This window comes from Elgaria multicarinata, chromosome 1, assembly GCF_023053635.1.
Source record: "Elgaria multicarinata webbii isolate HBS135686 ecotype San Diego chromosome 1, rElgMul1.1.pri, whole genome shotgun sequence".
NCBI classification, from domain to species: Eukaryota; Metazoa; Chordata; class Lepidosauria; order Squamata; family Anguidae; genus Elgaria; species Elgaria multicarinata.
Genome location: NC_086171.1, coordinates 56333740 through 56347341, shown reverse-complemented (window position 1 = coordinate 56347341; position 13602 = coordinate 56333740). Strand labels below are relative to the sequence as shown.

Sequence of the window (13602 nt, the reverse complement as noted above, 5' to 3'; positions counted from 1 at the left end):
GCCATTTTAATATACTTCCCTAAACAAGAAACACAGCACATTACATATCCTCTCAAAATGGTCTAATTCATGCAACCATTTTGTCAGACTCCCCCACTCCTGTGGAGTTGAGAGTTGCCCCCCCCTCCACGAAGGTCCTGCCATTAGCCAGGATTGGGTACCCTATCTGCCTTTCCTCGGACAGGACATTGTAAACATAACTGAAATATTTACAGTATGATAGTGGAAAATCCCAAATCTATAGGACCTGAATTACATAGGCTACTCAAGTAGGTAAAAATGAGAAGAGTACACAGGAACCCAGCAAGCTGACAAGGAACTTTTATACACGAGGCTGTTAATCGTTGTATTTACTTTCAGTTTAATCGCAGAATTGAGATCCGAGCTCACGCAAAGAGCTTTCCTTTTCCACTACATAGCCTCTAGGTGGCACTGTGCTATAGCAGAATGGGGCAAAGATGCAAGAAGGAAATAGTAGGAAAATGCCCCTTTTCCCTTTCAGAAACAGGGCTTTTCTACACAAGTCATTTATGGTGCACTCATCATTACTTATTCACAGTTCTTTGTGGGTTCATTATGTGTGACCCTCCAGTTTTGCTTCTATGTCTAACCAGCACTTTCAGGAAGGTTTTTTTTTTTTTTTTTGGAGCAGGGAAAAGTGCAGCATTTTATTGTGAAACGAAAGAAAACATGATTTCCTCTTATGTATTTATGCTGTTCCACTATACCACAGTGCCTCCTAGAGGTTATGTAGTTGAAAGCAGGAAAGGAAATGCCCCTCGCATAGTCCTCATATAGTAATTCTATGACAAAACTTAAAGTAGATACAGCTGATTAACAACATCATGTAAAAAAGCTCATAATACCCCCATTTCCCCCCATTTTAACTGGGAAAGTGCTCTTAAAAAACCAAAGTGAAATTGGAGGTTCATGATGTTGCCTAAAGAACCTGTAAACAACTCTAAGGAATCATGAGTGCACAATAAATGACTAGTGTAGAATAGCTCTCATATTCAGCCAGACCAATGCATATGAGCAATAAAGCAATAGGAAAGGAGAATCAGCAGTTAAAATGGCAAAGAAATGGGACACGCTAAAAAAAAGGTCACCAAATGGCCATTGAAAAGCATTGGTGCATTCCAAATGCCCATAGAAAAACACTGAAAGTTTTTAGGGACCATCTTCAAAACAAAATACCTGTAAGAGATCAATAATTGTTTTTCTTAGAAAGTGATCCAAATCAAAATACCTCCTTTCAGGATAGTTCTAGGGAACAGCTCCTCTGTTTCCAAACACTGCTGTTTCTAGGGATGATCTCCAAATAGGCAAAGCCATTCATGAAATAAAAAGATGACTGCAGTCTTACGTAATGATCTATAGGAACCATCTCCAAATGGACTAGATAGTGTGGTGGTCCTAAAAGTCCCAGGGCTTATTTCCAGGCTTACAGATTCTCATCACTTCCACCACCACCACCAGAAACACCCCCTTAAAATTGCCTACACTTCTGAATGGCCATTGGAATACATTGAAATGGTAGCAGCTGCCCCACAGGAAGCTGCAGGAGCCCCAATATGCCTCATGACCCAAAGGTCACATAATAAAATAAAAATCAGGAGGGACAAGGGCAGGATCTACCCTACTGCTTTAAAACAGTTTATAATGGTATTAACAACTGTTGGGGCCCAGGACACACTCCATATATACAGTTTTCAACACGTTTTGGTGTAGATCTGACCAAAGAGTCTGGTGGGCACCAAGTGAGTCGTCCATGGGCACCACATTGGAGACCCCAGGCACAAAGGCACTGACCCAAGGAAGGCTATCTGTGGCTGTCATGTTGAGTGATGAGTGAGAAGCCAGCGCCAGAAAGGAGTCAGTCCACTCTTCTCCACACACTCCTTTGTTCAGGTGTTACACAATATGGACACTCTGTTTTTTTTTGCTTCTGCATATGAAGAATGCAGAGCACATGACAGTCATTAGACACAAAGCCATAATATGCCATATTATGGCCATTGGGCTCAATCCAAAGAAAGGTATGTACACTGCGTTCTACTGAAATTAACAAGCTCGCAGTTAAATGATGCCCCACTGAGCTCAAGAGATCTACATGTGTTTAACTTCCTCTGGATTGTGCTCAATATCAGGTTTCATGATAGTTGTAAGTAATTCAGATAAGGGAGCCTTACCCTGAATAATTTACATGCAATCCTATTATGAGCAATCCCTTACTTCTTATTACTCCTAATAAGAAGTAAGTCCCATTGATTTCAGTGAGGTTACTCCCCGTAAGTGGGTGTAAGATTGCAGTCTTAGGGCCCTATATCCTGGGATCGTCCCAGGATCGTTCCTGTGCATCCAAATGCCACACAGGGGATCCCGGGAGCAGGCAGGGACGATCCCTCCATTTTCCTGGGATAACCCTTAGGTGTAGAAAGGGCCTTAAAGGCTCTTTTTAAAAAAATTATGCAGAATTAAAGTAATTTACACATCTATGTGTATGGTTGAAAGGTGTGCATAAGTGTTGGTTTAAATAGGATTTTTATTATAATTGTGTAACATCCTCCTTATTCAGCGACTATGGAATAACAGAACATAACAATAACAGTTGCTATACATGTCTTTATGCATTTCAAACCTACATTTCAGACCTTTAATGGCAGATAGGAAAGACTGACTTATCTTAATTCCCTGAATGTACTTAGATGTCTATCTAAATTTAAGATAACTCCAATTTGTATCTCTCTTAGCATACTTCCAACATTAAATTTGCTCTTTAATATCTGCTTCAAAGGAAATAAGCAATTATCCCAAATACCCTCAAAGATAATATAACCATTTAACCAACCTTTTGGAAAACAACCACATATATACAAATAAAATCTATACAGCATATAGTCTGAATAACACACTATGGGGTGACTTCTATAGGCTATACAAATAGGAATATATACAAATAATATTGAATGTTGTACAAAGCTGAGTTTGGAAAACAATTGCTAGACAGGAAACTAGTTACAAACTGATACATAAGAATACAACAGATAATTTAACATTTTCTGGCATATAAATTAAATGAAAGTTGATGATAGCAGTTTTCCAGCAGTAGGATTGGATCCAGATTTAGTCATACTCAGAGTAGACCATTTAAATCAATAGGCCTTTAGTCAGTTATGACTAGCTGAAGTTCCATTGATTTCAGTGGATCAACTCTAAGTATGACTAAAGCAGGATCCAACCCATAGTCTTTAATGCCATCCTAACCATTTCAAAATGCAGTGTTCCATTCTGCTGCGTAATGAAAAATGCAAATTTCAGGCATATTAACACAAGTTAAATTATTATTAGCTTTAAATCTTGGCAGGAACATGATGGATAGAACAGTAGAAGCATGCTCGCTAGAGCTTGTTCCACATGAGTCAACTGTCCCCAAATGGTCATCTCATGAAGAATGGTTGAATTTGACTGCAGTCCCATCCATACCTTTCTGCATAGGATTGCAACCCATTGAACATAAAGGGACTTACATTTGAGCAAACATGCATAAGATTGGGCTATCAGTCTTTAATTTTCCACTATAGAGGGACATCCTTCCAGGGGCCTGTTGGAAAGTTCGTTGATCCATTCTGTAGGCCTTGATAATATGCAAATGTAACACCCTTCAGAATGGTCCCGGTTCAATCACTCTTGATAGAAATCAATCTATTTACATCTCTCACACTTTTATATACTTTCTATTACTAAGTAAAGCTGATCAACTCCTTCATCTGGTTCACTTTCCTTTAACTATCAGCACAATCGTAACCACGTCTACTCAGAAATAAATCCGACTGAGTTCAATGGGATTTACTCCAAGCTAAGTGTGTATTGAATTGCAGCCTAAATTGTCCCAAGTCAATATGCAAAAACTGGAGGCTTCTTGCATATTGAAGTAAATTTCATGCAACTAACGGTGCAATCCTGGCCCTCGTCTTGACGACATCAGGGATGCAGCGTGAGGCAATGCGCTGCCACATTGATGCGACTTCTGACCATCTACATCGGAAGGAGCACAGTTGCAGGCTTTCTGGGAGCAGCTACCACTGCAGCCGCCCACACAAGCACACACGCGGCACATCTGGGGCACCTGGGAACATCCGGGCCCCCTCTTTTAAGGTTAGGGTGTTTTTTTAAAATAAATAAAAATAAATGGACTGACTTGTTCTTCCTCCCCCCCTTTTTTTTTAAAGCTGTAAATGCAAAGGATCACATTTACAGCTAAATAGGGGTGGGGGTGTGAAACAAGGGGGAGGAGGAATGGAGTGCTCCCTCCCTGGCAGAATATCCAACCCGCACCTTTAATTTCTTTTCTTAACAAGGGTCCACAGAGGCATGGAGCCTCGGTCCAAGCTAAAAAAGTCGGGGTAAGTGCCCAACTCTTTTAGTGCGGAGCTTGGGGGCTTTGCCCCTGGATCGCTTCAGAGTGGCAGCTGTGTCATGTAGATCACCTGCCGCCACTCCAAAGCTACTACGGGGGAAAAACTCCAGTCTAGACAAGCCCCTATACATGTCTATTCAGAACTAAGTCCCATTGAGTTGAATGGGGCTTATCCCCAAGAAACTGGGTACAGGATTGAAGCTTAAAGCTATATACAAAGTACTACAAATGTAGTAAACAAACAAATCTTAAATAGTCCTTATAAACACTGCAAAAAGAATATGCTTTGTGTTTATACTGGAAAAAGTCTTTTTTTATTATTAAAGAACAACCTGAAGAGCTTATTTGTAGGACTAACAGTGCTAAGTTGAGGTATTATTGTGTTTTTATGAAGTAACAGTATTGAAGTAAAATACAGTATTCCAGTGGTTTGGTTTTGTTCTTGTTGCACGAGGGAATTCCTGTAAGCAGCCATGGAAAATGTAAGTCTTAACTATAAATGTTGTTTGACATTTTTCTACTAAGACAGGATGCAGTGGTCCTATTTTCTTCCAGTGTGAGTAGATTGAAAATACATCTCTGATCACCATAGCAACATGGCATAAGTTGTTGCATTACATAGTTGGCTTGCTCATCTATTGCCTGGCCTTGGTTTGATGATAACATAGCACCTGATGTATGCTTGTCATGTGTGAGATAATACTCACCTAACACCCGCTCACCCTTCATGTAAAATATCGACACTCTGTAGAGTCAATATAGCAATAAGAAGTGCATCGTAATTTCCCATAAGACCTAAGGCAGAAGATAACACACAAAAGTCATTAGTTGTTAACGTATTTGGGTTTTTGTTTGTTTGTTTTACTGTTATGAGGCATTGACATTTTCTTTGCAAACATCTCAAAGAAGCTGCTTAGGAAAGGTGATAACCAATTTACCAGACAATTTAAAATCTTGTGGAGAGACAGGTCTTGAAAGTAGTCTTCTGTAGAAGCTAAAATAAATTACTAGAGGCTAACAGGAAATTTCTGGCACGAATTACAGTACAATTTGCACTAACATCCACTACTGAAGACCTATTTAGCACAGTCCAAAATCAAGATTTGTTCTAACCTATACTTTACTATGCATCACTCAATAGGAACGATTTAGAATCTAATCCAAAGCTTTTTGCAGTCCGTGGGTGACAACATTTCCATTGGAATCAGTGAATTTTTTATCAGAACATGTTAAAGAATTTAGGACTAGGGCTGCCAAATAAAATGAATATAATTTCATGGCCAAGACCAGGAAATTCATCAGCCAAGCGTTTTATTCCACACTCGCTGCTGCTCACTTACAGGTGAGCGTGCGTCCTTTAGACGTCGTTGTCCACCTCCCACTCCTTCCGCTCGTTTTTCCATCACAAAATAGACTCCTTTTAATCTGACTTTTTTAAAAAAAACCCAGAATGTGCCACGATCTCCTGCTGTGTGCTGGAAAAGCGACACAATTAAAATGGCCCCTGAATGAGCCACGTGGTCTTTGTTTATTTCCTCTTTCCGCAGAAGAGGAAATAATGAGGGACAAATGCAGGGGTGGAGAAGCAATAGTAACATGATCCCCCACCCCTGTGATGATGCCCTGGGGAAATGCATATGATGACAATGGGCAAGGCTGCACTTTCCAACCCAGCAATGGACGTTGCACAAACAGTGCAGTGGTACGGCTAGGATGGGCCTCTTCCCAGCACAGGGTTTTAAACCTTAGCTGAAATCTAAACCATATATGGTAAAATGAATTAAATGCCCTTTTACCTTTACCTTTCAGATATCCTTCTGATATTTGAGTCAAGGCCTGCATCCTAAAATCCATGTAATTGGATATGTATAAACTTATGTCCATTTCATATATTTTAAAGAAAAATTAGAAATTATTGAGTTGAAGGCTTTTTACAGATAATTGTTCTGGTCCAACTTGAGCTGCACTTAAAATTGATGTACAACCAATTGTTTCCAGACACTGGATGAAGATCTTTTTATTTACCCAGACATTTAAAAGTATTTAATCCTCTCTGATGGTGCTTTTTTATTGTTTAATGCCCTTCTGGTTTTGTACTGATCAATCATCGTTTTGTATTTGTAAGTCACTTTGGGGTGGGGGGAATGAACTGCAAAGTGGGATTCAATAAATACATAATTAAATAATATAATTTGCTTGTACCTAAATGGGTATGGGGATGTTTATTCACATGCACAATTTATCAGAAACAGCAATAGACAGCATACACACCTGGGCACTCATTCTGATGCCCATTCCAATGGGCATCTGATCTCTGCTCGTAGTTTTTGAATGTAGAACAGAACTCTGCTTGCATGCATGCATGGATTTTTTTTAGCTGGGTTGGGGCAAATGTGTTTTCATGTAGGGTAATCATATTTCCTAGTACTCAAAGAAGCAATACTGAGTTGCTGGCAAAATTTAATACTGAGGGCCAAACTAGACATGACGCCATTTGTGTAATTAGCCATTGTGTGTGCGGCTTTTGAAAACTGCAGGCAGGCGTGGCTTTTAAACGGGGAGCATAAATCCAGATTGGGGGCCTGCCATGGGTGCGTGTGGGATAGACAGGCTCTGCCCTCCACTGGGGTCCTGATCCAGACCACCCCCCTTGCACCTGCTATTTGCATTGGGAATAAAGCCCCCATTTACTCCAGTGGGAACGTTTTCCGCAATGCAAATAGCAGGCACAGTCTTCCTACCCCCACGAAATCTGAGAGGTTTCATAGCTGCTATCCTGTTTGGGAATCTAATAACCCTAAAGCAGAGACCTCGATTTTCAAAACCTTAACCTCAATATCAGCCTTTAGCCTGCATCCTTTAACAGATTCATTTTCCTTTTCTTTAAAAAAACAAAACAAAAAAACTTTATACATCAGCATTAATAGACATGGTGCTACAGGGAGTTACAATTACATCCTCAGAGTTAACACAGAAGAAGGCTGGCAAAACCGATTCTTGTGTTTTCTTATTCCTGCCAATTAACACATTATTCTATCATGAGCCATGCGGACTCTCCAGATAATTTCATTTGCAAATTAAATGTTTCCTGTAAGATTGTAACAATACCCGACAGCATGACAAAACTACAGCTACTGCAGGTAAAATGCAGCTAACCAAAGGGAGCTAATAATACCAATGCTAGCAAGTCAGATTGCAAGTGAGCAAATGGCTCAGCAAAGTACCCTGCTGGATTAAAGAGAAGCACGACAGCTGTGTGTCAAATAAATATTTTTGCAGATAGCTGCAATGTGCAACTGATGGGGAATTGCAACCACAGACTTGATTATGTGTTTCAACCGGTGGGAGGTTCATGTGCAGAGCAGACATCATGGATGCCAAAGGGCACAATCCCAAGCTAGCTTAGACAGAAAGAAGTCCTGCAACTCCCAGCATTCCCTAGCCAGCACTGCTTGTTGTTCAAGTAAGCATAGTGCAGTGAAGAATTTTGCAGGGCAATTACTTGCCTACAATGCTCAAGGTGAAGGGAAAATGGATTCCTCCAAGCAACCACAGAGGGCATGTCTAGACTTACCAGGTATAGAGGGACGGAGGGGGGAGGATCTTGTGATATGGTGATATCAAGATCTCCCCCTCTGTCTACATGCGGCATGCGATGTCCAGGGAGGAAGAGGACGTCGCACCCACCATTTTGTTTTTGTGTTTTATTGGAGAAGAGCATGCGAGCGCTCCTGTGCAAATGATAGGTCTTTTTTTTTAATAAAAAGTATTTTCCCACTCCCCCACCCCACCCCCGATGGGCACAGAGCTCCTTAGGAACTCCATGCCCCATGCCCGGTTCCCGGCTCCTCGCAGTTAATCATGAGGAGCCAGGACAAACCATGATGCCCGGCCAGACATCCCATGGTCTCGGAATCATCCCAAGACTGTGGGAAAAGCGGGATAGAAGGGTATGGCAATATCCCAGGGCAAGGAAGGGATCTTCCCTCCCTGCTCCCGGGATCCCCTGTGCAACATGTGAACGCACAGGGGCGATCCCCGGGGTTATCAGCCCGTCTAGCCATGGCCAGAGATTATGTGATATGGGCCACAGCCAGTGTTTTTCCAAGCCAAGTCCTCCTTCCACCTATCAATAAAAGGAATGATAGGAGTCCTTTGCCTTCCTCTTCCTTCCCCTTGTTCAAGCAAATAACATTCTGCCATGATTCAACACAAATGAAAATGATTTAAAATTGCTGTACCCTGGAAGATACGTTTTACATGTTAAATATCCAAAATCATTTCCATCACAGTCTTCAACACCTTCCTGCCGGTAGCCATCTCCACAATAAGCATGGCGGCACCCTAATAAACATGAAATAAAAGGGCAAGTAAAAATCTTATTTAGAAGCATTATATCTTGCCTTTCAATCAAATGATTCTCAATGTAGCTTACAATAGGTTAACACATGCACAAAAAGGTACTAGCCTTAACAGAAATGCAAACGGTTGATAAAAACGAAGTTAAGGACCACAAAAAGTACAAAATTTAATACAAAGCAAATGAATTAAGATTGACAATATTTTCACATAAGAGCACTTGTAATTCTAAACTGAACATCCAATGATTTGATAAAAAGTGCACTTGTGCGAAAATATCGTCAATTTTAATTCATTTGCTTTGTATTAAATTTTGTACTTTTAATGGTCACTAACTTCATTTCTATCAACTGTTTACAACAGGTTGTCATTTCATAAAGAGTCGCCCAAACCCGTACATTACATGGACATCCCAGCAGCCCACAGTTCTTTGTGAGGGCCTAGAATCCAGGGCAATAAAGAGGCTCATTTGCATGTTAGATTTTCTTTCACCTTAACTCCAAGGGCTCTTCTAAATGAGTGATTTATTGCAAGGTCATGATTGGCCACTCACAGATGTTTTCAGGTCCATTACATGACATTGTGAACGACCAGGACGTCTCCCACAGTATTCCCTGGAAATCCCAGTATGAAAAGAACCATTTTTAAAGTGTAATAGCTGGGGGGAAGTGATATTTTCCGCCACTAGATGGCGCTGCCTCAATGGAAGTGAAGAGAAGCATTCGATTCAAAGGAAGTGCTCACCCTTCTCAGCCTGTGTAATGCAACCCATAAAAATTGTGCCAAAGAACAAGGAAACAAAAGCTTTCTCTTAATGTAGTGATGCCCTAACACTAATGATTCCAACATAGATTGTTGCCTCTGTGTGGTTTATTACAACCCTATATCTCTCAGAAGTGCTTAACTCTTTTTAACTTGGTGAAAGACACAGAATCACTATTTGGGAGTTCTACATCTAAGTATACTAAACACGTGAGTAAGGGGGAGTGTGCTAGGCCCTCCACCCTCCGTTGCTGCTTTCATCACCTTTTAGAGGTGAAGGGTGACCTTTGAAGAGGAGAGCCTGCTGTATCCATGAAGGCTCTCCACGCAGTTCAGAATGCTGATTTCCTTGGTTCACACATCACGGTTAACAACCCAGGGATGGGAGCATCTCTGGGTCATCTAACCCTAGTGGGAGCGATTGGATGGCAACAACCAGCACCTTCCCTTGCTCCATTCCCAATAACCCAGGTTTGCTTGTTTTTTAAACTAGATTGTGCTCCCTGCTGCTCTCCCAGTAGAGCAGAGCATGTAAATTAGGAGGTCTATTTATTTTAGGGTTTTTATTTAAATGAAAGTAGGAAAATGAGAGCTGAATAGATCAAACTTACTTATACAGTCATCGGTCACAATGCTATTGCCATCATCGCATTCTTCCCCTTCTTGGAGGACGCCATCTCCACATGTGCTGCTGTCTTCCATCTGGTAGCCCATAGGATAGAAAGGTGTAAGCTGCTTGAATAAATGCAACACAGTTACTTGAACTGAACTCTAGCCATCCTTAGAGCTTCATCACACCAGCGTTATACTGTGCAATCACTGCGAATTGCGTGCAAAGGACTCCGAAGTTTTCCAGTTTATAATCTGATTTTATTGTGAAGTACTCTGAAGTTTTCCAGTTTATAATAGGGTGCTTTGACTGTGAAGTACTCCCAATCATCCTGCTTTAATTGTGTTATAAGCCCAAAGACCTGACCTATTTTGCTACTAGTTTTGGAGCGAATCATTTGTTGTTTTCCAAGCGGCCACTGGGGGCACAGGAGCAGGATTTGATACGCTTAAGCTTCAAATTAAACAAATGCTTACATCTGTGTTATTTTTAAAGATAAAGTCATCAAAATTGGCACAGTAATAGATATTAGGGAGAGCTTTAAGCATACCAAATTTGAATTGGATTGGGTCATCCATTCATTTTTAATTATTTTTTTACATCCCCCCCCTTAAACCCTTTTCCTGGTATGCAAAGGATCTTAGGAGTGCTACCGCCCGGGGTGTGATTTAGCTAACAACAAGAACAACAACAATGACAGCTTAACGCTGTAGGGGATAATTCGAGGGAAACAGGTACGTGGGATGAAGCTATTAGTGAGTTGCAAAGTGTAAGTTCCTCTTCTTCCTTGCTGAAAATTCCTTGTGGTTTTGTTTTCAGTTCTAAGATCTAATTCAGCCAGCTGCAGAATCAGCTGGGAATCTTGCATTAGAGGGGCTGTCTATTCAGGTTAAAAGCCCCGCAGTGGCTGTGTGGTGGCGCTGTATCGGTTATACAAAGTAGCAGGGCTTTTCCATGAAGCTGCATGCTGGAAAAGTCAGTGACTTACTCCCCACTTTTCCTGCTGCAGCGAATGACTATGGCTGTTCCACCATCTCTCCTCACGACGGAGTCATGCCGGGGGTGTTCCCATGAGGAAGGTGACCTGTGATTGGTCACCGGAAGCTGGGCAAGGGACAGGGGGCAGGCCCGGCAAGCCAAATGGCCACCCCACAGAAGCAAAACACGTTTTTTCCCCAGCAGGGGAAACCCAGAGCTTTCAAGGCAGCCACAGAATCTTAATTGCTTCAGGGTTTAGTGCAGTCTTCCCCAATCTGGTGCCCTCCAGGTGTATTGGCCTATGACCCCCATCATCCCCAGCCAGCATGACCAATGGCTGGGGATGATTGGAGTTATAGGCCAACATATTAAAGAGCACTTTGCTGGGGAAGGCTGATTTAGTAGAATATTTACACCAGAATCCTTTCAGCCAAAATTGTCATCCAAACCAGAATGTAAACCATAATGCTTTTTAGTAGACACATACTTACCTTTGAGGAATTCAGCGAATTTGTGTTCATGGGGTATATTTTCAAAGCCTTTCCTTTCCCCCATATTCCATGATCCAGAAACAAAATCTCAGGGGTGGTACAAACACAACACTGCTGATTGTTTAACCACCCTCTCCCAAGGTGGGTGAAGAAGCACACTATTCCATATTCTGTATGCCTTTGACTATGGTTAAGCAATATCATAACAGAGTGTTTGGTACTGCCGGACAATGACGTTGGTAAGTCATGCTACAAGTAAGTATTGGATTGCATATTTGCACAATAGTGAAACGTACACTGCAGTCCTAGGGTTGGATCCAGATTTAGCTATACTTAGAGCAGATCCATTGAAATCAATGGAACTTAAGCTAGTCATGACTAAGTCCCATAGATGTACATGGGCCTCCTCTAAATAGGAATAGGTCTCTAGAACCAATCCCCATACATATTTACTCTGGAGGAATCCCTACTGTGTCAAATGAAACTTACTCCCTAGTAGGAGGGGGCAATGTCTTTTAGTCTGCGGGCCTGATTGCCCCCTGAACCAAGCCTATCAGGCCGGATGATGTCCAAAGGGCAGGGCTCTGCCCCCAAAGCCCTGCTCCCCTCATGATGGGGCCCATCACACCTAAACGTTTTCCTAGGTAGGATCTGCAGTTTCCACCCCCATTTCATTAGCGTGTCAAGCGCGGGTCCCTTTCACATGCCTTCCTGGTATCACCATTATATCGGCAAAATCTCTTTTCACTTGTTTGCTCTTCCACTATTGCGTCCACCCCACCTCGTCCCCTTCCCCTTCAGTTCATCGGTTCTTGTGGTTGATGGACATTGTGATGGGTGTGGGCACCTCCCCCCCCCCCGCCCCGGGCTCATTTTGTTGTCTAGCATTTTAGCATTTTATTGCCTGGATGCTGTTTTTGCCTTTAGAGGTAAGATGATGCTCCCTTTTGCACGGGGTCTTCATGCACCCTCCCTCCCTCCCCCTTCCTGACTGAGCAGTTCTATGGACTGGAGGAGAACCACCCCACCCTCCTCTTTCATCAGCAAGACTGCCCTTCAACGCACATGCCTCCAAGAAGGGATGTTCTGTGACATAGCATGAGGACAGCAATACACAGGGATGGAAGGGCGGTTTTATCCCGCGTGGAGAAAAAATACTGCACCCCAGAAAAACATGGAAAATGAAGGCGAAGAGACAAGACGACTGCAGGACAGGGACAACATCGTGTGAGGGTCGCGGGGTAAAACAATAAACAAAGGAGGACAAAAGTGTGATAAAATGCTGGTGTGATGGAGCTTGATGTCATTGTTTCACCCCCACCCCCATGCAGAGTGACTCAGCACTTGTTCTCACAGAAAGTGACTCGGCACGTGGTGGACAAATGCCTCCTTTCCGCCCCACTTGCACTGAGCGTCTCTTTCCCACTCCATTCACGGCCCGCAGGCCACGTCGAGCAGCTCTTTTGCACGGTTGACGTTGCTGTTTTTACCTGGATTGGAAGCCATCCAAAAGTATCTTTGAAGTACAAAGATCTCTGATCTCTTCGAAAGGCTAGGGCGTTCTCTGTGCTTAGTCTGTCCAGTTCTTCCTGGTTATTCACTACAAAAATCTGGGAAAGAGAAATAAAAAGAATTAAGAGAAAAATAGATTGTTGTATCAGCTATAGTAGCAGAATAATAGGCTGCAACAGAGGTCTAAGGGTTCTGAAGGGCTCGGGATCAATACTGAAGACCTTTCCCATTGATACCCACCCACCCACCCAAAGCTTGTGTTATTATGAATTTGAATAAACTGCATGACCTAATCTATAACTGGTATTGCTAGCTGCCTGTCCCCATGTAACTGGAAGTCATGAGAGCAGCCTTAAAGTAGGTGGAACAGGCTTGAAAGAAGAGGTAACTTTAAAAGTGTGATGTTATAAACACTTTAATTTTAACTCTAGAATGGATAGAGGGAGGAGGGATTTGAGGCATGCATCCCA

At 42.2% G+C, this 13602-nt stretch overlaps 1 protein-coding gene across 2 annotated transcripts in view; it reads right to left on the bottom strand.

Moving 5' to 3' along the window:
- Positions 1-4636: 4636 nt before the first annotated feature.
- COLQ (collagen like tail subunit of asymmetric acetylcholinesterase) overlaps positions 4637-13602 on the bottom strand; it is a 56380-nt gene continuing 47414 nt past the window's right edge. The window contains exons 14-17 of one of the 2 annotated variants that reach the window (XM_063115837.1): positions 13111-13230; positions 10153-10276; positions 8662-8764; positions 4637-5215 (exon numbers count right to left, since the gene is read on the bottom strand). In XM_063115837.1, coding sequence (XP_062971907.1) covers positions 5146-5215; positions 8662-8764; positions 10153-10276; positions 13111-13230 — 417 coding nt within the window. In that variant the 3' untranslated portion in view covers positions 4637-5145. The remainder of the gene's footprint in view (positions 5216-8661; positions 8765-10152; positions 10277-13110; positions 13231-13602) is intronic. The other variant, XM_063115843.1, reaches the window with a different exon arrangement.